Here is a 22,022-nt window from a genome sequence, read left to right as displayed (position 1 = left end):
CCAGACTGTGGGGAGCTGGGACCACGGGACTGCCACCCCCACCCCCACTGCGCTGATTCCCTGCTCAGCCCAATTCCCGCCCCACATCCACCCCACCCCCCAATACTTTGGTCTTGCCCACTGGGGCTTGGGGCTGGGAAGTTGGAAGGTGGAAGGAGGGAGAGAGGAAGGGTAAGGGCCCAGCTCTGTCCGTTCTCCAAGAGCAAGGAGGCAGCTGCTGAGAGTCCGGGGCGGAGCCAGGGCCTGGCAGTGGGTGAGGGCAGGGCCCGCTCAGGCCTGGGGAGGCTCCCGGCAGCGCAGGCACTGGGCCATCTCCGGCTGGTACTGCTCGACCTGCAGGGTGGAGCTTGAGAATCCAAACCGGGAGTGGAGCCGGGATGTGGCTTCGGCCAGGACCGCTTCAGGGTCCGCCGTGGAGTCTGTGGGGGAGCGATAAGAGACAGCAGGTTCCCAGGGGAGCCGGGAACAGGCTGGGCTGAGATAAGGATCGGTGGGGGGAGACCCAGGGGCTTGCAGAGCATTCAAGCCAGGCTTCAACGGGGAGCTTCATTTGCTTTTTGTGTTGTTTGAAAAGCATAAAAATGTCTAAGAAAAGGTTGGAGAGACTCACCCCAAATCGACTGCGCTAACACGCTAAACTGTTCTTATTTTTCTGTTCTCTTTGTTCTTTGAGTATCCGTATACAGCTGCATTTCAGCAGCCAGGCTGCCCAATTTTCCAGGACAACCCAGATGTTAAAAATTCTGTCCCACTGTCCCTTTAGAAACATCATCAAATATCCCACAAAGTATAATATTTTTGGCATCCAAATTGCAAGTCTCTGATTGCTTCCTGCATCTGGAAGAAACTCAAAAATACTTTGTCAGCTTGTGAGTCACCATATATATTTTTAATAGTTGAATCATAATGTAGATATAACTTTATATTCAGCTTTTTCCTCTTAGCATTGTACTATAAACAATTTCCCTAGTTGCCCTACAGTCTTCACAATTGTCATTTTTAGTAGTTACATGACATCCCACTGAGTGGACGTGCTGGAATTTACCTAACTGCGCCTCATCCCCAGGACCCATCCCACGGAGATACTAGCGATCTTATAAAGGGTTACTGGTTCCCTGCCCCACTTTAAAGAGGGTGAAACCTCCCCCAGAACAGCCTGTCCAGGGCTCTTTGGCTCCAACATGCACGTGTGTGTGTGAGAGAGAGACAGACAGACAGACAGACAGACACAGAGATGGAGAGAGAGACTGAAACGATCCCAGTAATTCAGGCTATCTTCCCGAGTTTGTGGGGGGAGGGAAAGGGAGACATGTTTCTAGGAATAGGTGGCTGGGGCCAGTGTGGACTCACCGATGGCCAGATGTGCGGAGGCAACATGGTAAGTGAGCGTCAGGGACCACAGGTGTAGCTCATGAGTTGCCCGGACTCCTGGCACTGACAACAGTGTATCCCTCACTGGCTCAAACCCCAGATTTCGGGGGGTACCTGCAAGCAGCACCGGCCAAGCCTTCCTTCTAGAGCTGCTCCTGCCCAGGGGCAGCCTCCCCATTCTGTCCCCACTCATCCCGTTGATCCCCACCATTCACCCGGTGCCTGAATCGGCCCCAGAGCCCCAGCCTTCCCTCCAACACGCATCGGAGAATAGAGGGCCCAGTGCTGCAATGAGGTCAGAGGGGCCGGCGGGGCGGGGAGCCGTGGGGTCGGACTCACCTTCCATGAGGACACGGAGAACATCTCGAAGGGTGGGAGCTGTGGACCCAAGGGCACAGATGGAGAAGAGGAAGGTGCTGATGGGGTCGGCTGCCTTGTACTGAGGCTGGAGAGACAGAGAGAGAGACCCCTGAGCGCGGGAACCAGCGAATTTTCAGAGCAAGATCTAGGGGTGTCCTGGACAAAGAGGCCCTAAGAGTCACCTGAGAACCCTGTTCAGGGGAGAGGGACCGTGACCCTAGACGTCCTGGGGAGCTAGGCGCTGGGGTGGGGTTGCAGGGAGGCTGCAGGTCCTGGGAAGGGGAGGATGGGCTGTGGGGCCGGAGGAAGGACGCTGCGGCGGGCCTGATGGGCAGTACCTTGAAGTAGATGAGGATAGAGGCAGCCAGCACCCCGAGGCTCTGCAGGAGGTCCCCCAGCACATGCACAAAGGCCGCCCGGACGCTGGTGTTCCCCAGGGGCAGCGGCTGCTCGGGCCCTTCCTCCAGCGGTGCATACTCAGCCCCCCTGGACCCGTGGCTGTGGGGGGGTCCAGCCTGGTGCAGCACAAAGGCCATTCTGAGGGGGAAGCAGAGCAGCTCAGCCCAGGGGGGCCTGCCTCTGCCTCCTCTGCCTATTTCTGCTCCTCCTCCTCCCACCTCCCAGAGCTCTTTCTCCACTTAGTTTCTCCCTATTTTCCCAGCCCCAGGAAGAAGACAACATTGTCTAAGAGAGACTAATAGTGTAGCCCGGGGCCAAGAATACAGCACGTGGTGCCAGGGATTTGAATTCAGATGCTGGCCCTGCTACTTCAATAGCTATGTGGCCTGGGCAGGTCACCTGGTCACCTCTCAAATCTATTCCATTAACTGTATACTAGGGGCAATACAACCTGCCTCATAGGGCGGGTGTGAGCTTTCAATGAGATAATACTGATGAAAGCCCCCAGCAAGAGTGGATGGGACTCACAGCAGGCCTTTAACAAGTGTCTGTTGACTGAATTTTAGGTCCCTGCCCCAGACCCTTCTCAGGCATTCCCAGGGCAGGCTGATGGGGACTGCGTTTGTGTTGCCAGCTCTCCCAGCCCAGAGGAGGATCCCTTGCCCTGGACCCTACAAGGCGCCTGCTCTGTACGGGACGTACAGCATGTTGGCACAGACTGCGATGCTGGCGGTCAGCAGCATGGCGCCCCCCTCGATGTGGTAGTCGCTGTGCAGCAGGCGGATGAAGGCCAGGTACAGGAGGATGCCGGTGACCATCCAGAGGGAGACCACAGAGGCCAAAGCCCCCAGAGTCTCTGCAGGCGAAGACAAGCTATCAGAGACCTGCCGGGGACCCTAAGAGGTACCCTCTGGCAAGACTGGAGGGTCACCAGGTCATGCAGGAGGCTTACCGGAGCGGTGCCAGCCAAAGGTCATGGTGCGGGTGGCTGGACGGGTAGAGAGCCAAAGGGAGAAGAGGCTGCCCACCATGCTGCCCACGTCTGCCAGCAGGTGGGCTGCATCGGTCATAATGGCCAGGCTGTGTGCCAAATACCCGCCTGCAAGGGTACAACGATGTACGGTCTGGTTCTGCAGGGTGGGTGCGCCGGCATGGGAATGGGGCCAGGCACCCGAATGTGAGCCGTGACTTTTCACGGGGGATGGGATTACAGAGAGTTTTATTTTCTTCTTTTCACTTACCCACACTTTCTAGCTTTTCTACAGTGACATATTTTAATAACAAGAAAATAGGGCTTTTAAAAGAGCAGTTACCACGGAAGGCAGCCCTGGACCTCGCCCTGAACTTCCCCTGGTGCTGTCCCTCACTCTCGCCTACTCTGGGGTCCCAGGCTCCCAACTGCCGCGTCCCAGCCATCGCCATCTTCTCTGCGTCACCACCCAGGAACACCCCGGGGACTGTGAGCGGGGAGCGGCTCAGGCAGGCGCCGGGAGGATGGGCTTGGAGGAGCAGCTCTCCAACTTACCGACCACCTCCCCGGCCATGAAGACGCAGCACACGGCGCAGGCGGCACAGAGCTGCCTCTGTGCCTGCCGCCTCTCGGGGGTGAGACCCGGCTGTGGCAGGGGGTCCCTGTGGCAGTGGTGGAAGGGCATCTCCACAGGTTTGGGCTCCTCGGGCAGGGGCTCTGAGGGCTCTGTAAAGAGACTGCGGCAGGCAACGCGGTTCACCTGGGGCCCAGCCCGCTCTCAGACCCTGGATCCTGCGGCCTGGCTTCGCCCAACGCGGCCCATCTTTCACTCCTTCCCAGGGCCTGGCCAAGCCTGGGACCTTGTGGGCAGGGGGCCACACGAGAGATGGGGCCTAAACGAACACCTGGATCTCAGCCTTCCTTTCCTTTTCTTAAACATTTCACAGCTGGAAAGCACCTTAGAGGCGGCCAGTCTAACATCTTATTGAAGAAATTAGAAGTACGAGCCATGCCTCTATTGGACAGACCTGGAGCAGCTGCGGTCCGCTCCTAAGGTTCCAGTGCAGGTGCAAGAGAAAAGGGTCCTCACACTTTCTGTCTGTCTGATCGTGGTGACCAAAATTCAGTGGGGGAGCACCGTGAGGAAACACGGAGAGTTTACAACTCCGAAATTACCTTGTAAACAGTTGAGCCTGTTTTACTCCAAAGGAGAATCTAAAATATGAGTGTACAAGAGAAGTGCTGGCAAAATTATTCCCCTATATGCTTGCCTTCTGATTGATTCCACTTTTTAAAGCTTTAGGGTTAAAACTAATTGAAAGCAATCTATCTTTCTAAAAGAAGGAAGAGGAGGAGGAGGCAGAGGAGAAGAAGAAGAGGAAGAAGAAAGATGATGACGATGAAGATGGAGATGAAGAAGAAGAATTAGAGGTATGAGGCTCAGAGAGGGAGAGGACTTATGGAGGCCACACAGCTAGTTGGTGGTAGAGCTGAGACTGGATTCCAACCAGTTCAATCCATTATGATAGGCACCATAAGGCACAGCAAATGAGCAAATCGTCCAACAGAATTCGTTCTGATCTCTGGGAGCAGACAAATGTGTCCAGAAGGTAGTGATAGCCCTTAGAGCAGCTAACGTGACATCAGGGCTCTGATAGAGAAACATGATGATTCTAATGAGGAAGTCAGGGAAAAACTGAAGGAGGCACCATGAGAAGGCCCTTGAAGGACAGGGAGGACTTGAATGAAGACGAAGCGCGCACACCAGACAGAGGCCACAGGAAGGGAAGGTGGCGTGACGGTGTGGGGCAGGACTCCGCACAGGATCCTGCCCTCGGCGTCTCCTACTTCCCAGCCCCACGGCCTGTGCCTCCACTCCCAGGCCCTTCACCTTCCCTCTCCAGGCGCGCTGCTGAAGTGCGGCCCTTTAAGGGAGGAGTGGAATGTTGGGACCCAAGAAGTCTGAGGCTCCTGGCACAGAGAGCTAATGGCCGGGTTCCAGAGCTGGGTTGTCATGGGGAGGACGGTGTGCAGGATGCTGTGACTGGAGATGGTGGCAGTAGGAACATTGGCTTTGGAGCCTGCCGCACGTTAGCTGGACCTCGGTCTGAACATAAGCACCCAGCTGAGGCCACTGTGAAGGCACAGGGCCATAGACCTCCCTTGACAGATGACTGGGGCTGAGGGCTTCATCTGGGGAACGTCAGAGGCTGAGCGCAGGCTGACTGGGCTTTAAGCCCATTCTGGCCCAATTCTCACCCTCACTGCTGCCCAACCTGAACCCCGGCAAGGACAGAACTTTCTACAGAATAAAGGACCTAAATAGAAAAATACAGTCCTAGAAATAGTCACAGAAGTGTGACAAGAATACCAATGAGTGAACATGAAGGCTCCAGATAGAAACGTGAATCACAGCAGTAAAGTAAGGAGGGGTGCCTGGGGCCTCCTGGCTCAGGAAAGCTCTTCCAAGTGAGCGAATTAAGGTGTGAGGGAAGTGGGGAGACCTTTGGCGCTTGTAGGGAAAATTCGAGTGCTGGTAAGTCGATTCATTTCTGGGAATTCCCTTCCAAGACTTAGAATCTGGATGTGTGTGATTCTAGGTGTGTTTTCGGAGACTAAGGGGAGATAGGGGTGGCTTTGAAACCCACCTCGTTCTTCAACAAGCTGTGCCAGGCAGTGTACACATGCTGAAGCCCAATCTAGCAGGAGAGACAGATGTGTCACAAATGACTTACTATGCAGAGAGGCCAGGGCCAGGAGCCTTATGAACAAAGGACTTCGGAGCATAGGCGGGGAGGGACCAACTCTACTGGGGGTGAGGAGAACGCCACAGAGGGAGAAATGTAGAAGATGAGACGTAGGTGGAGAAGGGGCATCCAAACACATGGAATGACAATGACAAGATGCTCAGCAGGGAGTTTAACTATGAGGAGCCAGGGAAAGGGCAGAGGAGGAAGGTGATGAACTCTAAGGAACATAAAGGGAAGTACAACTGATTGATTTCACATATCTTCCCTGAGCCCTGAGATGCCCTTGCTGATGTGCGTCTGGGAGAGGAGAGGCGATGGAAGGGTCCAGAACAGACCAGGCCAGAGGCTCCCTGAGCAGACTTCTAGAGGAGGGGTTAGGCAGGTAGGGAAGAGCCTCTTTCAGAATATACTGCAGGATTTGGTGACTAATGGTCATATGAGAATGAAGATGAGCTGGGAGACAGGGCTATGGGTCTGGGGAGTAGACAGAGGCTGCGCGGCTTTGGGGCAGTGGGTGAGACGCCTTTGCTGGTCCTGTGAGGCACAGTGCAGCCGGACACCGAGGGAGCCACCCATCAACAGGCTGCTCCCTTTTGTTCTGCAGGAATTGGGCCCTAAAGAACCTCATTGTTAGTGTGTGAGTGTGCGTGTGTATGGCGGCGGGGGGTGGGGGGGTGGGGGCTGTATCTGCTGTTTAGAGACAAGGGAAAGCAGTTTTCTCTCCTAACCCTCTGAAACCTCCAACAAACAACAAATAATATTGAGCGGGGCAGGAGATGTAGGGAGGGAAGATGGTCTGAAGCAGAGTCGACAGGATATGGGAAGAGATGCCCAGGCCACGGCTGGAGCCCCCACAGCCGCCCACGTCTGCAGTGCCCTGCAGAAAGGAGTCAGACGGAGTCCTCCCTCCTTCTGCTCCCCGACCCACACGGGTTTACAGCCCCCACCCAGAGAAGGATCCAGAAACACATACAGAGACACCATATCAGACAAAAGGAGATGGGCTGAGAGGGAAACAGAAAGATGGGGAAAGATGAGAAAAGAGACAAACGGACGGTTGGCCAGCAGACAAAATGGCCAGCGAAGGTGGCCAAGGAGGGCCTGGCTCGGGCGCTCGGAAAGGCAAGGCGGACAGAGCCGGCGGGCGCCGCGCGGGAGGCCGGCGGGACGCGGAGGCGGTTCTCCCGCCGCCCCCGGCCCGCTGTCCCGGCCGCTCCGCGCGCCTCATTTCACACCTCGCCGCCCCCGGCCCCGTCTGTGCGCAGCCCGGAATACCCCCTGCCGCCCAGCCCGCACCTGCTCCTTCCTCATCGCCCCCTCGCTTCCTCCTGCCCGCCGCCCCCAGGGGCCCGGAAGAGCCGCCGCGGGGCCCGGGCCCATGCTCGGTCCGGGAGCCCACGGCTGGCCACGGCTGGAGGGGACGCCCTGAGCCCGAGCGCGCGGAGCGAGGGGCTGGGGGCCTGCCGATGGGGCTCCGAAGCCTAGGCGACGGGTGCTCCCACCGCCAGGGCCCCGGAGCACTGCGGACATCGGGGCGCCTGCCACGGACTCCGGTCCGACGGAGGGCAGTCGCTCGTGGGGCAGCCGGAGGCGGCGGGGGCGGCGGAGGGATGCGGCGGCTCGGGGGGCGGGCCGGGGAGCCGCTTCGCCGGACCGGGAGGAAGAGTGTGGCTGGGAGAGCGCGTAGCGGGCCTGCCGAGCGGCGGGGGTCGGGGTCTGTGTGGCCGCAGAGGAGGGAGCGGGGCGCCGCGAAGCCGAGGGGTCGCGGGGCGCTGGGGCAGCCGGCCCGGGCCGCGCCGAGGGAGACAACGAAACGGACGGATGGCAGGAGGGTGGCGCACCCCGGCGGCCGGCTGGCCGAGGGCTAGCCCAGGTCTGTCCTACCTCTTCAAACGCAGGCCGCCACCTGCTTCGCCGCGGTCCCGGGGGCTCACCAGGCGAGTAGTCTCCGAGCCCCCCGTGGCGGGAACGGGCTCCATGTCCTCGCGGCCCCGGCCGTCTAGGCCCCACCGAGGGAGGGAGAGGTGGGGCCGGCCCCCTGCCAAGTCCAAGAGGCCAGCCGACCCCCGGACTCCCCGCAGAGCGGCGGGGCCACCAGAGTGGAGGGAACTGCGGCGCCTGTGGCGTGGGGTGTCTGAACTGCAGATCCCGCGGCCGCCGGAGCCCCGCCCCGAATGGGGCGAGCTCCCCAAGCCCCGCCTCCAGGCTACCCGGCCTCGCCCCTCACGCCTAAGCCCCGCCCCCGCAGCCCTACCCCCGTAGCCAAAGCCCACTGCCCAGCGCGGGAGCCAGGTGGGATGGGGCGGGAGCCCTCTGCGGCCTCGGCCTCTCCGGGTCCGAAGACCCCTGATTTCCAGAGCCCGCGCCCTCTCGGGGGACTAGCCCCGCCCACCCAAGCCCCGCCCACCGGCTCCACGCCGAGCTCCTCCAGCCGCGGGACCTCCCGGACCAACCTTCACCCGAAGACCACTGCCCCTTGCAAGCCGGCGCCGGGACATCTCCGCTCCTGACACCTGGTCATCCCGTGACCCCTGCCCCCTACACGGAGGCAGAAGCAGGTGTGGATCCATTACCTATCTCGAGAGAACCAGAAAGAATGTGGGGTGAGTAGTGTGATCGTCTGGGAGAACTCCAGGAACTCCAGCCAGAAACCACTCTGTGGAGGATGCGGGGTCAGAATTCGTGAGCTCAGTCTGCTGCCAAGCGCTGTACCGTTCATTATTATTTATTTTTATACAGAGACTTTGGATGACAAAAAGCTTCCTGATCCCCTTCCATCCATTATTATCTCTATTTTCCGGATGAGTGAACTGAGTCCCAGAGAAAGAAGTGTCCAGGGTATGCAGCCAGTGAATGCAGGGCTGGGGCGGGAACCCCGTCCTCTGTCCCCTCCTGCTTCAGGTCACAAACTACACTGATGACCAAAGAGAGTGCGGTCTTGTTACTCAGAATTCTGGGGCAGCTGAAGGAGGGAGGAGCAAGCGAGTGCCCCGTCTCTCTGGGGTCACAAGCCACTGCTCCTGGAGGGAGGCTGTGGTCAGCTTGCCAACAGGTGATTCGTTACCTCGAACCTGTAGTACCTTCCTGCGCATTAGCTCATTCTGCCTCCTTTTAGCGGAAGCAGGGAGCGACTTGCAGCAAAGTCGGTGGCCGAGCCTGGAGCCGAAGCTTCAAACGCTCAATGCCGTCTGCCCCTCACACCTGCTGTCACTGTAGATTAAAAAGGGGGTGGCAACCGGACTGTGCACTTCAAGCTGTGACTGGGGGTAAAGCTGGGGTCCGTGAGAGGAGGGGGAAGAGCGAAGCACGGACGGGGAAGCGGGGAGGGTGGGTGTGGTTAGTAAGCCCAGGCAAGGAACCCATCAACCTCACCCTCAGTCCATACTGGGCGTCCTGAATTTAGGGACATCATTATTGTTATTCCAAACAATAAGACCACGTATACACTTCTAGAAACAAGAAACTGGAACACGTGCCAGATAGAGTTGGAAGTGACGGGGTTAACCCCGGCGAGCTCCGCGGAGGAGGTGAGGCGTGAACGGATTCGGCGAGCGAGCTGGGCGCGGGCCCGCGGCTCGAGCGGGGGAGAGCGCCGCCGGCGCCAGGCTTTGCGGGCTGCGTGTGCGTAGGTACCGCGCTGCGCCGGGGAGCCGCGCGAAAAAGAACAGCAAGAGGGTCTGCCCGAGCCCACGGCGCGGCGCCGCTACTCGCGCCGCGCCCGCGGCCGGCGCCCTCACCCCACTCCCCGCCCGAAGCCCACGCGCGGCGAGAAGAGTGGCGTTCTCCCTTCATCCTCTCCTAGAGGCATAGGACCTCAGCTCCTTGTTTGAGTTAGAGCGGGGCAGACCCTGGCGGCGGGAGGTGAAGCCAGGAGCTAAGGTCACCTTGTTGGTCCGTGTCAGGGCCAGTGTGGAACTCAGGTCCCCGCCCGCCGGCGCCAGGGCCCGGGCCCGTGCCGCCTGGCGCCGTCGGTTTTCTAAGCCCCACAGCAGGCCTGGCACTGCCCGGACTCTGAGAGCCTTGGCGCTGGGACGCGGAGGGGCCGCTGGGCACTACAGGGCTCGGCTGCGGGAGCCCCGCCCCAAGTGGCCGTGGCAGGCGAGATCGAGCCCTGGAAGAAACCGCGGGGCCCTCTGCGGGAGAAGGGGCTTCTTAGGCACGCCTCGGCTGATGACGACAACTGGGGACGTGATAGTAACAACTATGGCTTCCTCCCGGATTTCCCTTCTTGGACAGCCCACGGCGGACCATCAGCAGCCCGGGGTAGAGGGGGTGGGGGAGTGCGGGAGTGGGGGGGGGTGCACAGACGCTGGCACGTGCCCGTCCCGCGAGCCGGCGGAGAAGGGAAGGGGGCGTCGGAGCAGATGGATTACAGGCCTGCCCTCTGCCGTGGCTCCCTGGGTGTCGGGCCTTGGAACGAGCTGCCTCCGGAAGCTGGCACACCGGCGGGAGAATACCAACAGTTGCCTTTCCTTGGAAACGTATGCAAGAGAAGCCTGGCAGCGAGGCAGACTTGCGCGCACCTGTTTCTCAAAGAGCCATCAAGTGGCCGCGTGAAGAGCTTTGCAAAGGGTTCTCTTGAATGCCCGGCCTGAGAAAGACATTCTGCACCTGACTCAGAGCTGGGAAAATTATGCGGCAGTTAGAAACACAGCTTCGAACTGCAGTCTTGTAAAAACTATTCATTTAACATTTACTGAACACTTATTTCCTGCCATGCACGTTGCTAGCATAGCGGGGATTCCTGATGAACAAGATAAACGTGTTCTCTCCTTTCCTGGCTTTCACTGATTTCAAGAGATTTCCATTTTTGCTGTGTTTTGTTACTGATTTGCCCCTGTTCTCTTAGTGCCTGTCAGATACCCATCTTCCCTAAAGCGAGTCCTTAGGCCACTCTTAGTCCCAGGCATGATAGTGGCAGGAAGCTCTGGATGTTTCCAGGAAAGAAGTCAATGGCAGTTCCAGAGCAGAGAGTGGCAGAGCAGGTCAGAAGGGGATTTGGGGTGCAGTTGGGGTGGTGGGGGGAATCAAGCTAGACCAGTTCACTTTGATAGAAAAGGAGAGTAAAGCCCAGGTGAGGTCAGGATTTAGGCTGGCTAGAGATCTCAGGCAAGATTTGGAATCCAAGCATGTGGACAGGGGTTAACACTTAAAAGCTCCAACCCAGGTTGAAGGATACACACAGAGGAGGCAACCTGCACGCCATTCACTGCTCAGATGTTACCTCCAGGAAACCTTTCCTGATTCCCCCCAGCTGGGTTCTGTGCCCCTACCTGATGTTCTCAAGACCCACTGTGCTTATGTGGTGGTTGTACCACTCGCGACGTTTAAGGAAATCATTTGCTTGTCTGTCTCCTTGCTAGAGTACAAACTCCCTGAAAGCAGGAACTTTCTCATCACTGTGTCCCCAGCGCCCCCTACTGGCTGCCGCTTCGTCTCTGAAAAAGCCATCCCAGAAGCAGGAGCCGATTTTTTAGAGTGGAAGCAGTATGGAGGAAGTGGGATTTTAGCTGCAGATAGGACGAGGGCCAGCTGCAGTTTAAATGTCACCTCCTCGGCGAGGCCTTTCCTGACCCCCAAACTTTGTTCTCATGTCATACATTCTCACTGCACACTTTTTCTTCCCTAGCACTTATATTGCAATTACATTGTTATTTGGGCCCGGGTCCCATGGTTCAGTCGGTTGGTGGTTGTTCACTCTACTGCAAGGTTGTCGGTTCGATTCCTGGTCAGGGTACATGCCTAGGTTGTGGGTTCAATTCCCCAATGAGTTACATAGAGGCAACCAATCAATGTTTTTCTCTCACATCAATGTTTCTCCCTCTGACTCCCCGCCCCCCACATACACACTTCCTCTCTCTTTAAAAATTAATGGAAACATGTCCTTGGGTGGGGACTTTTTTTTAATTGTTATTTGGGAATTGTTTCTTCTCTTGGCTCCCAGGATACTGTAATCTGGTTTTCCTCGTACCTCACTGACTGCTTGTTGTCAGTCTCCGTTGCTGGTTTCTCCTCATCTGCTCAGCCTTGTGATGTTGGGGTAGTCCAGGGCTTGGGCACCCTCTTCTCTTACCACCTCCCTCCTATGGAGATCACATCCAGCCTTGAGGCTTTAAATACGATCTAGAAACAGCAGAAAGCAATGGTTGTTGAAACTAAGTAATGGGTACATGGGGAATTATTGTACTATACTATTTTTGTATGTGTTTGAAATTTTCTATTAAAAAGAAACTTTAAAAAAATAAAAAGAAACTTTAAAAGAAGGCATCTCATAAGGTAATTCTCAGATTTCTCACTTGAACTCCAAACTTAAATATCTAAATGTCAGCTTGATCTCTCCTCCTTAATGTCTAGTGGGCACATCAAGCTTCCTTTGCCTCAAACCAAGCTCCCGACCCCCACCCCACCCCCGCCCTTCTCTGTCAGCAGTCCTCTCCTGTCAGAACGCGGTAGCTCCATCCTTCCCTTCGCTCAGGCCAGAAACCTTAGTTAGAGTCATCCTTGACTCCCCTATTTTCACCCCCAGCCAATCTGTCAGCAAGTCCTGCCCCCACTCTTGTCCAAACCACCATTGTGTTCTTGATGAATCCAGGCACCTGCTGGGTGTCTTCCTTCTACTCTTGTGCCCCACAGCCTCGTCTCAGTGGAGCGACTGGACCACACACGCCAGATTGCATCACTCCCCGTGCATCCCTCCACCGGCCGCAGGCCTTCCACTGGCCTGCAAAGCCTCACACAACCCAGCCCTGGCTGATACCATTTCATTCCCCTGCCGCCTCATTCTCCAGCCACGCCGGCCTTCGTGCAGGTCCTACAACACGCCAGGCAATTCCCGCCCCAGGGCCTTTGCACCCACTCGTCCACCTGCAATATACTCTGCCAGGTGTCTTCACTACTCACTCGAGGATCTACTTCAGATTCTGACTCAGGTGTCACCTTCTCAGGCCTTATCTGCTTATCGTCTTTTAAAAACCTCACCTGAGGATATATTTATTGATTTGAGAGAGAGGAGGGGGAAAGGGAGGGAGGGAGAGAGGGAGAGAGAGAGAAAGACTGAGAAACATTGATTGGTTGCCTTCCTATGTGCCCTGACCAAGGATTGAACCCACAGCCTTTTGGACGCCGTTCCAACTGAGCCACTCGGCCAGGGCTACTTACCCTTTCAAAAACTGCAATCTCCCCTCAAAAATTCTCTCTCCCCACCCCCTGTGTTATGTTTCTCCATAGCCATTATTACCACCTAACATACTATGTATTTTACTTACTTTGTTTACTGTTTATCTCCTCCCACCAGAATGTAAGTTCCATGATGACAGAAAGTCCTTTCTGTTTTGTATACTGCTGTAGCCCCAGCATCTAGAACAGTGCCTGGCACATGACAGCACTCCATAAATGTCTGCTTTCCACACTGGGCTATAATTTATGAGTGCAGAAAAGAGTGTGACCAATTATCATCGGATCCAATGTACTGGGCAGATAGCAGTGCTTAACGGATATTTGTTGAGTAAGTGAATTGATGGATGCAAAGAACAATTCATCAGAGGAAATGGTGCGAGAGCAATGGTATAGGAATGTTTAGAGGGGAAAAGACCTGTCTGAGTGTTAGGAAAGGTTCGCGTAAGGGCAATAGCAGACACTAAGTTTGGAAGTGTAAGTTGGAACCAAGTTGTAGAGTTCACTGCCAGATATAAAAGTTTGTTTTGTATCCCATAGGTTAAGACCAAAAGGATAGTAATGACAGAAGCACTGCTTTATGAACTTTGATCCGGTAGCAGAATCCAGGGTAAAACTGGCAGGATGCAGGACAGTTAGGAGGCTAGGACAACAGCCAGCGTGATATGGAAACCCTTTATCTGGAACGCTTCAAGGTTGTGGGAGCTGAAAAGAAGGGACAGATGAAAGAGCCATTTAAAAATTAACAAGAATTTGATGGAAACCATGAGTCCAGAGCCCAGAGGTGTTTGGATTTTGAGCATCATTATCTTGGAAAGTCATAACATTAACCCAAACTGAGAAAACAAGAGGAACAACCAGGTCGGGGGCAAGATCGTGAGTTCAGATTTTAGAAGATGGTTTTGAGACGATGGGAACCGGGATGTGGATGACACTGAACTGACACTAAAGCATTGCTGTGGCAGCTGAAACCATGGCATAGGTTGGCTCTCCAAAGAAGAGAGCTTAAAGACCAAGCCCTGGAGAGAGCCTACGGTTGGGAGGTGAAAGAAGGGACAGGAGCCAGCAGGGAGAAAGGAAGCTCCCCACAGAGGTGCAGGAGGAGGATCGGAGTAGTGCAGAGTGCAGAAGAGAAGAGACGGGAGATAGGTGGAGCGGGACAGAAAGGAGAGAAGTGATTTTTGGCCCAAAGTCTCTTCCCAAAACATAGCCTGAAACTTCACCAGTTATCCCTTTTGTGTTAATAAGAATTAAGTGGGTAAGGCGTTATAGTCTTTCTCAAGAGCTAAAAGCTGAATTACAGTGTTTTAATCAGATTGCTTTCCACCTAACCCTTAAGAATCAGATTGTTTTATGGAGTCACTTTTATGAGGAATGTTGCAAGGAGAGGAAGCAAGAGAGGTCATTGTGGAGCTCTGAGTGCTTGGGGAGGACTGCCAGGGACGTTTTGAAGAGCCAGAAAGCAGCATCAGGGTGCTGGGCACGAGAACAAGAAAATGGATTTCTAAAAGGCTCAGAAGGATGCAGAAAGTGGGTGGAAGGATACCGATGACGATTTGCAGATCTTGAAGAAGGACCCAGATTTTTCCCTTCTTCCCAAAGGCAAAATGAATAGCAACTTCTCTGTACAAAATTGGAAGGAAATAGGATAGAAAGGATGATGATGATGATGATAGCACTTACTATGTGCCAAGCACTGTTCAAATTAAATACTTAAGCCTCCTAACACCCTAGGAGGTAGGTACTATTATCTCCATTTTATGGGTAAGGAATTCGCTGTAAGCAGGCTGCACTGCTAATGCCTTCTAATATGTGCCCTGCTAGTCTGCCCTTAGGTCTGCAGACGCTGAGGTTGCAGGTCAGAGAGGACAGGGGCATGCAGCCCTTTCTGGCTGGAAGCCCTTCACTTCCTGCCCTGAGATGTCTGCTCTGGGGAAGACGGGCAAATAAACTGGGCCGGTGGTATTTTTTGGTCACATGTAGTATATATGCCTTCAACTGGGAGGAAGGAAAGAGGGGCATTTCTTGACATCATACATGAAAGAAGGAGAATATCAGCTACAGCTTTGGTCTGTCTCTAACCTAGATTTTAAAGGGAGCTGGTGTGAATAAGAAGCAGTCACAGTATAGACACTGATCCTTGAAGTCCGAAGACTGAGATTGGAACCTCCCTGGCTGACCTTGCACAGGTCAATCCTTCATTCTGGGGCACATTTTCCTCAATTACAAAACAAAGGCATTGGATGAGAATTAAGTCTCTGAGGCCCCTTCCTGCTTGAAAAATGCACAATTCTAGAACCTGGTGGTTGCGTATGACAAATTATGATCTCTCTCTCTCACTGCATATGTTCAAGAGCATGATATTTTGGGTATAAATATGCCAATGTCTGCTGTCTGTATGTGTGCATTCCAGCTATATGACTAAACCTCTAGTTGTTTGTGGGTAAATAAGGGATGCGTCTTAGTTTCCTCCGGAGAGACCAAATGGCTCTGTGAGGTAGTAATCTAGAAGATCGCTGACTCATGGGATGGCAAGAGGGCTAATAATTCCAGGAAAGGTTTAGTCTGTACTCCTTCTTTAGCATAGTTATTTTCATTTTTTTCCATCCTTTTTACACCACATCTAATTTAGTCTTGCCATCAACTCTGGAAATGACACAGGTTTATACAGAAGAGGAAAATGAGCCTCAGAGATTATGTGACTCGTCCCAGATGACACAGCTTGTTAGACCCAGAGAGAAAACCCAGAAGTAGGGCTTCTGACTCCTGGCTTGCGTGTTCTCCCTAGTTCTGGGCTGGGTGTTGGAAGAGGAAACAGAGCCAAAGGGGGCCTGCTTCTAAGTGAAGGCAAAGTGGAGAGCCTCTGGCCAAAGGGTGCCAGGGAGACTCGTGGGCCCGAACCCCACCTCTGCAGCCTACTGGCTGTGTCGTCATTTCAGTCAGAGCAGAGGCTCAGAAACTTAAAGATAATGGCTATTTCAAGAGCCATGAACTATAATTAGAATTAATTAGAGTGTCAGAGGGCAATGATAAGAAGCAATAACATTCTGGAGCCTCTGGCAAGATATGAAAGATGTTTACTAATTCTTCTCAGCACCTGATTTGCCCTCTTTCTCAGCGCTCATACCTATAAAGCAGGGATGTGATCATACCACCTCTCAGGGTTGTCGTGAGGCTCAAAGGAGATACTTAGATAAAAGTACCTCTGAAAAGGCACACAGAGGTTCGCTGGTTCATGCAACCAACTAATGTGTATCAAGCACCTACAGTATTCCAGGAACTGTATTAGGAACTGGAGGAAAATTAACACACACAAGAAACAAGGAGTTCAGAATCACCATTACCGCCTCTACTACTGCCCTCTTTTTCTTCGCCCCTCGTGTTGCTTCTTGTCTAGGACCACAAGAGGAAAGACGAGCCCTGTAGTCCCGTCTAATGTCCCAGGGAATTCTTGCTATGGGTCAACCTTCGGATCTATTTCGGACCAGCAGAGGGCTCCCTGTGCTGTAGCTCATTCAATGAATCAGCTATTTACTTCCTGCGAGCCAGGCATGGTTCTGGGTGCTGCGGATACAACAGTAAACAAAGAGACATGGTCCTTGCCTTCATGGAGTTCACTGTCTACTGGGGAAGCCAGATGTTGAACAAATCGACATGCAAATAAACATATATTCACAAACCACGTGAGGGTGTTAGAAGGTAGAGAGAGAGGAGTGGAACTCCATTTAGAAGGCCTCTCTGAGGAGGCACGAAGCTGAGATCCACAGAGGATGAGAAGCTGGCATAGCATATAGCCCGGGGGGGAATCCTCCAGGCAGAGGGAGCAGTGTAGCCAAAAGTCCTTGAAATGGCAGGGAACACAGCGTCCTTAAAGAACTGACAGGAAAACGGTGTAGCAGAGACCAAAGTAATCGAGACGGTGGCACTTGATAGGCTGGGAGTGAGAGGCAGGGGCAGGATCCCATTGGGCCTGCCATCTGCGGTAAGGAATTTGCTGTAAGCTCCCTGCACTTCATATGCCTTCTGCTCTTTTCCCAGCGCTAGTGAAGAAATGACTTGAGTTGTTCTGCTAGTTCTGTCTTCCCGTAGTGGCGATGAAAGGTTGGAGGTTAGAGAAATCTAGCACAGTACAAGCCACCAAAAAAATTGCCAGCTTTAGCTCCTTCACTTGAAGTCACTAACCTCTAAACTCACCTGACCCAGAACCTTAAGACCTGGGTGGGTGATGCCAAAGATCTTCATCCCCACCCTGATCACAGACCTACAGAAATAAATTAGTTAACTCAGCAGTTCTTATGTCAGCTGCATGTGGACTGCTTAGTTAGTTTGCTCAGATGGCTCCCATATCTTGGGGTGTAGTATTGACTTATCACTTAAAACTTAGAGGGGAAGACAAATGTGAAAAAATAACAAAGAAAATCAAAGGAAAAAGAAAAGAGAGTGATAAAAGCCACAAGAGGGGTAACAGAGAGATATTATTGAATTAATAAAGTTTTCAATTACATGTTATAGGAGCCATTGAGTGCTCCTCTCCAATATCATGAAGCAGCAAATTATTAGTGCTGCAAACACTACTTCTTGTAGGGGATCATGGGAAGTGAGGCCAGGAAGAGACAGGTGTGTGCATGCCCTGCAGGTAGGATGGAAACTGGTCAATTGGTACTTAGGTAGTTTTCTGGGAAGAGAGTAATATGGATCAAGGGCATCAAAAAATTTCATTTTGACCCAACAATTCCGCTACCAGGAACTGAATCTACTGCAAGGGTAAGAAAAGATTTATTTAAAGCTTGATAAGTAAGAATTTTCATTGTAAGGTCATTATGCTAAAAATGATTAGAAACAATATTATCCAATCTGGACTATATACATTATGGTACATAGTCATGATGGAATAGTATTTAAAGGGAGTTTTTGAAGAACAGTAGTAACTTCTGGAAATGTTCAAGATAGTGTTTTAAAGGAACGTGCAAACTAATAATTGCAATATAATAGGATAACTGCTTTGACAGAACAAGGTGCAAATAACTGGGGGAATGAAGGAAAGATTCCCAGAAATACTGGGAAATTTGAAGGATATGCGTGAGTTTCCAGGCGGAAAGGAAAGGACGGACCAAGTGGAGACCCCTAAATTCTGAAAAAGAAGACTGGAAAGGTAGTACCTCTTGAAAAAGATGTGCAGCAATCATACCTCTCACACAGCCACGCTCTGCAAGCCCATTACCCTTCCTCATGAGCAGGAACCAGGACAGTGGCCAGGATAGGTGATTCCTTCCCACCAGAGAAGGAATGTTCCTGGAGGCTGCACGGGCGGAAACGGCTACAAAAGATGTTGCGCTGCCCTCGACTGCTGGTGCCTGGCTTATCCTTACGCTCAGGTTTCCCGCGCGTGAAATAAGTCCCAGGGCCCACTGAGCCTCACCTCCCATACCTTCCGGTGGCGCCAAAAAACAACCTGGGGTGTTGACGCAGTGCGCAGGCGCAGTGGGCTGCTGGACCCCGGCGCTGTTAGGTTTCACACTCTGATGGATGTTGTATAAGGCCTACCGGTCTGAAGAGCTCACCGCAAGGTACAGTGCCAGGCCTGGTGGGGAGGCCATACAGCCACAGGGGACCTGAGGAACCAGAGCAGTCCCTCCTGAGCTTCTTGTCTTTGTTCTTCTGGGCAATGGCCTCCCAGGCTTTCCCAGCTCTCTGGGGTCTTGCTCCCTGGTCTCTCGCTGGTCGGCCCCTACAGCTGTTCCTTTTCACTTCCTTCTTCATCCCTCTGTGCGTCCACTGCCCTGTCTCTGAGGGGTAGGGGCGGGAAGAGTTAAGAGGGGAGGCCGGAGGGAGGAACAGAGCCTCTGGCCTAGCTGCAAGCACTACCCTGTGGCCTGGCTTTGGCCCCTGACTTCTCTTAGCTCAGGGTTTGGTCCGAGTTGTTTCTCCCTTGGGAATTGCGGATCTCCCGTATCCTGACCCAGCCTGTTCAGGAACTGAGGCTGCACTGTTCTCTCAAACCCAGAATAAGTTTGGACAAGACCAGGGTTCTCTACTGAAGGTACTAGTAGCTCTGGGCAACATCAGTTTCTTCTGGCGTTGAGACCTCCCGTTGTTTACAATCCTCTAGGATGCCTGGAGGTCTGTGTAGCTGAAAGACACTGGGAAATGTGAGATGTTTCCTCTTTCATTTGTATTGGAATGTCTGTCCTGGTCACCTGCATGCTCCTGCTAGTTATAGATCCCACTCACTGCTGTCTTATACTTGTCCCTTTGTAGTCAACTTACCCACCTAGTCCCTGAAGACGGTGAGCTTCCTGTCACTGGCAGTCCCCACCTCTGCAGCCTCCCCTGTGGAAGTGCTCACAGATGCTTCTCCTCCTCCAACCCAGGTCATGTCTCACGTGGAAGAGGCAGCCCGCCGGCTGTCCAAAACTGGAACAACCCTCTATGCAGTGCTGGAGCTTAAGAAGGGTGCCTCACCTGAAGACATCAAAAAGGCCTACAGGTTCAGACCTCAGCCCCTTTTCAAACCCTGGAATTTCCCCCCTTAAACCCATTTTTTTCTACCTTGCGGCGGCCCATTTCAAAAACCTACTTTCAAACTGGAAGGGGCCACCCTCCTCTTCAGCGTGGCATGGGAAGGAATTTAGACTTGGGCTGTTCGCCTCCATTCTTTGTCCCGTATCTATTGCGTTCCTTGTTCACTATCTAGAAACCATCCCTGTCATTCACCCTAACCCTCCCTACCTAGCTTCTCCCTATTCTGTCCCCACCTCCCTTTTGGGTATTGCCTGGGTAGGAGACTGGCCTTGAAGTATCATCCAGACAAGAATCCAGGGGACACCCAAGCAGCAGAAATATTCAAAGAGATCAACACAGCCCACGCCGTACTGAGCGACCCTAAGAAACGGAAAATCTACGACCAGCATGGCTCACTGGGAATATATATATATGATCACTTTGGCGAAGAAGGCGTCACATACTATTTTACACTGAATAGTTGTTGGTTCAAGGTACAGAATTCTTCTCAGTCCCTTAATAACAAGGAAGGAGGGGTGACCCTCCTCACCTAGGATGCCTGCCCCTCCTCTCCCAGGGCAAATGCTTCCGCTGCCTCCTTTTCTGGGTGCTAAGAGGATGGAGGGAGGGGAGCTTGAATAGACAGAGACAAGAACTGTTGCACCGAGGCCATTCTTGCCTCCCTTTTAGACCCTTGTCCTCTTGTGCGCTCTGCTCACCTGTTGCTGCTGCTGCTGCTGCTGCTGCTTCTGCTGTGGGACACTTATGCCGCCGTCTGAGGAGATAGTGAGGAGAAAACAGCAGCAGAATGTCCAGACACAGCCTTCGCGATCAGGTGAGAACCGCAGACAGGGACTGGGGTGAGAGCTGGATTAGGAATGAAAAAAATGGTTGGGAGTGAAACTGTGAACCCCTGAATATGAGAGTCTCAAGTCGGTATTGGGGCAAAGTGAAGAAAGAAGGGGAGACACTTGGTTTCCGAAGGGCTTGTGCTACAAACTGACAGATTGATTGAGATGTTGGTCTCTGGACAGTTAAGATAAGGAATGGGTGGGAGGTAAGGTAAGAAATGGGTGGGAGAGTGTGCCTAGAAAAGGCAGTGACTGAAGACAAGTTAGAGGGTGTAGTTTACTGTGTTTACGCAAAAAGGAAGATGAAGTGTCTGAGGGTACCATGTATAACGCGGTATTTTTTCGTGTATAACGCGGACCTATGTTATTGGCCCAAACTTTCTGGGAAAATCTTTCATTTTAATTTTTTAATTCAATTTTTAATTTATATGTAAAATTGATTATCATATTCCAGGGTATTATTTTGCATATGGATATCATTGCTTTCTAGAGTTACACTTTTAAGTGAAAGAATTAAAAACATTTATATAGATATGGAATTAGTACTACCTATGTATAATGCTCATTCTTGTGTTTCCCTAAAAAATTTGGGCAAAAAAGTGTGCATTATAAACACCAAAATATGGTTTCTCCACTCCAACTAGTTGGAGTTGACTGAAATCCACACTAGTACCACCTAATGATGCTAATGTGTAACTGCAAAGCAATAATTTTCTCACAAGTGGGCAAAAAAATTGTTACTAAGTGTGTATATATTTTTTTAATTACATCGTAGAAAACAAAGAAAATTTTAGAAGAGGGGAAGCTAGTTATAGTGAAGATGATTAAAAGATGAAGAAGAGTGAGGTATGAAAACTGAAATGCAGCAATAATTAAAGGATAAGACGAGAATATACACTAACTTTAGATGAGACATCCATGGAAAACTTATACCCTTAAAGCAGTGATTTTCAACCGGTGAGCCGCCAGAATTTTTAAAGCATGCAATACCTGACTATTTAGTCAGGGGCACGGACCTCTTTCCCCTTAGTTTGTCAAGTAAATAAATGACAACAGCCAACACAATAGGCATCCAGTGTGAATGAGTCAAAATTATATCTATTTTTTTTGTCAGATTGGAAAAAATATATTTTTGGTGTATCAAGAATTTTGGTAATTAGTTTATGTGTGCCATCAGATGAAAAAGGTTGAAAATCGCTGCCTCACAGTATGCACTATAAGTGTCTATATCCTTACCTATGGGGGTGTTTGCTTTACATTCTGGATACTCGGTCCTTCTGGTCAATAAGACGCCAACTTCTGTCCTTAGGTGCTGACCCAATAGAGGTGCCTTCTGCTGCCCAGGCAACTGGTCACGTTCCAGAGAGGAGCAAGTAGCTCTGTTCTGACATTGACCCTCATTTGTCCCTCTTCTTGTAAGAATCCAACTCTAGAAGCATTGGTGGCGCCCACCTCAGTGAGGATGCAGTCTCTGTTCTTGATGGTGTCACTGACCCTAGTGATCCAGGGTCACCCAGCTACTCCTCTTTTTGGCTCCAGTCCCAGTGGTAACCTGCTCCAGGACAGACCTCCCATGCCTACCCTTAGGAGGTCTCAGGCAGAGGCGGCAGACTTTTCCCCAAGCTTCCTTTTTCCTGTGCCTTCCTT

At 52.5% G+C, this 22,022-nt stretch overlaps 2 protein-coding genes across 2 annotated transcripts; one reads left to right on the top strand and one right to left on the bottom strand.

Annotated features, from left to right (window-relative positions):
* Positions 1-270: 270 nt before the first annotated feature.
* SLC30A3 (solute carrier family 30 member 3) lies at positions 271-7,837 on the bottom strand. The gene is made up of 8 exons (XM_054566217.1): positions 7,735-7,837; positions 3,656-3,837; positions 3,083-3,229; positions 2,833-2,986; positions 2,070-2,268; positions 1,711-1,816; positions 1,351-1,485; positions 271-419 (listed from the first exon to the last, which is right to left on the bottom strand). The coding sequence occupies exons 1-8, from the start codon at positions 7,827-7,829 to the stop codon at positions 271-273; spliced, it is 1,167 nt and encodes a 388-aa protein (XP_054422192.1). The 5' UTR covers positions 7,830-7,837.
* Positions 7,838-19,397: 11,560 nt separating this feature from the next.
* DNAJC5G (DnaJ heat shock protein family (Hsp40) member C5 gamma) lies at positions 19,398-21,824 on the top strand. The gene is made up of 4 exons (XM_054566215.1): positions 19,398-19,510; positions 19,805-20,018; positions 20,215-20,359; positions 21,685-21,824. Exons 1-4 carry the CDS (start codon positions 19,398-19,400, stop codon positions 21,750-21,752), a joined length of 540 nt encoding a protein of 179 aa, XP_054422190.1. The 3' UTR covers positions 21,753-21,824.
* The last annotated feature ends 198 nt before the right edge of the window (positions 21,825-22,022 follow it).

Source organism: Pteronotus mesoamericanus, unplaced genomic scaffold (assembly GCF_021234165.1).
Source record: "Pteronotus mesoamericanus isolate MK-2021 breed Mesoamerican mustached bat unplaced genomic scaffold, CSHL_Meso_final contig_101, whole genome shotgun sequence".
Lineage (NCBI taxonomy): Eukaryota > Metazoa > Chordata > Mammalia > Chiroptera > Mormoopidae > Pteronotus > Pteronotus mesoamericanus.
This window is presented reverse-complemented; position numbering and strand designations above follow the sequence as displayed.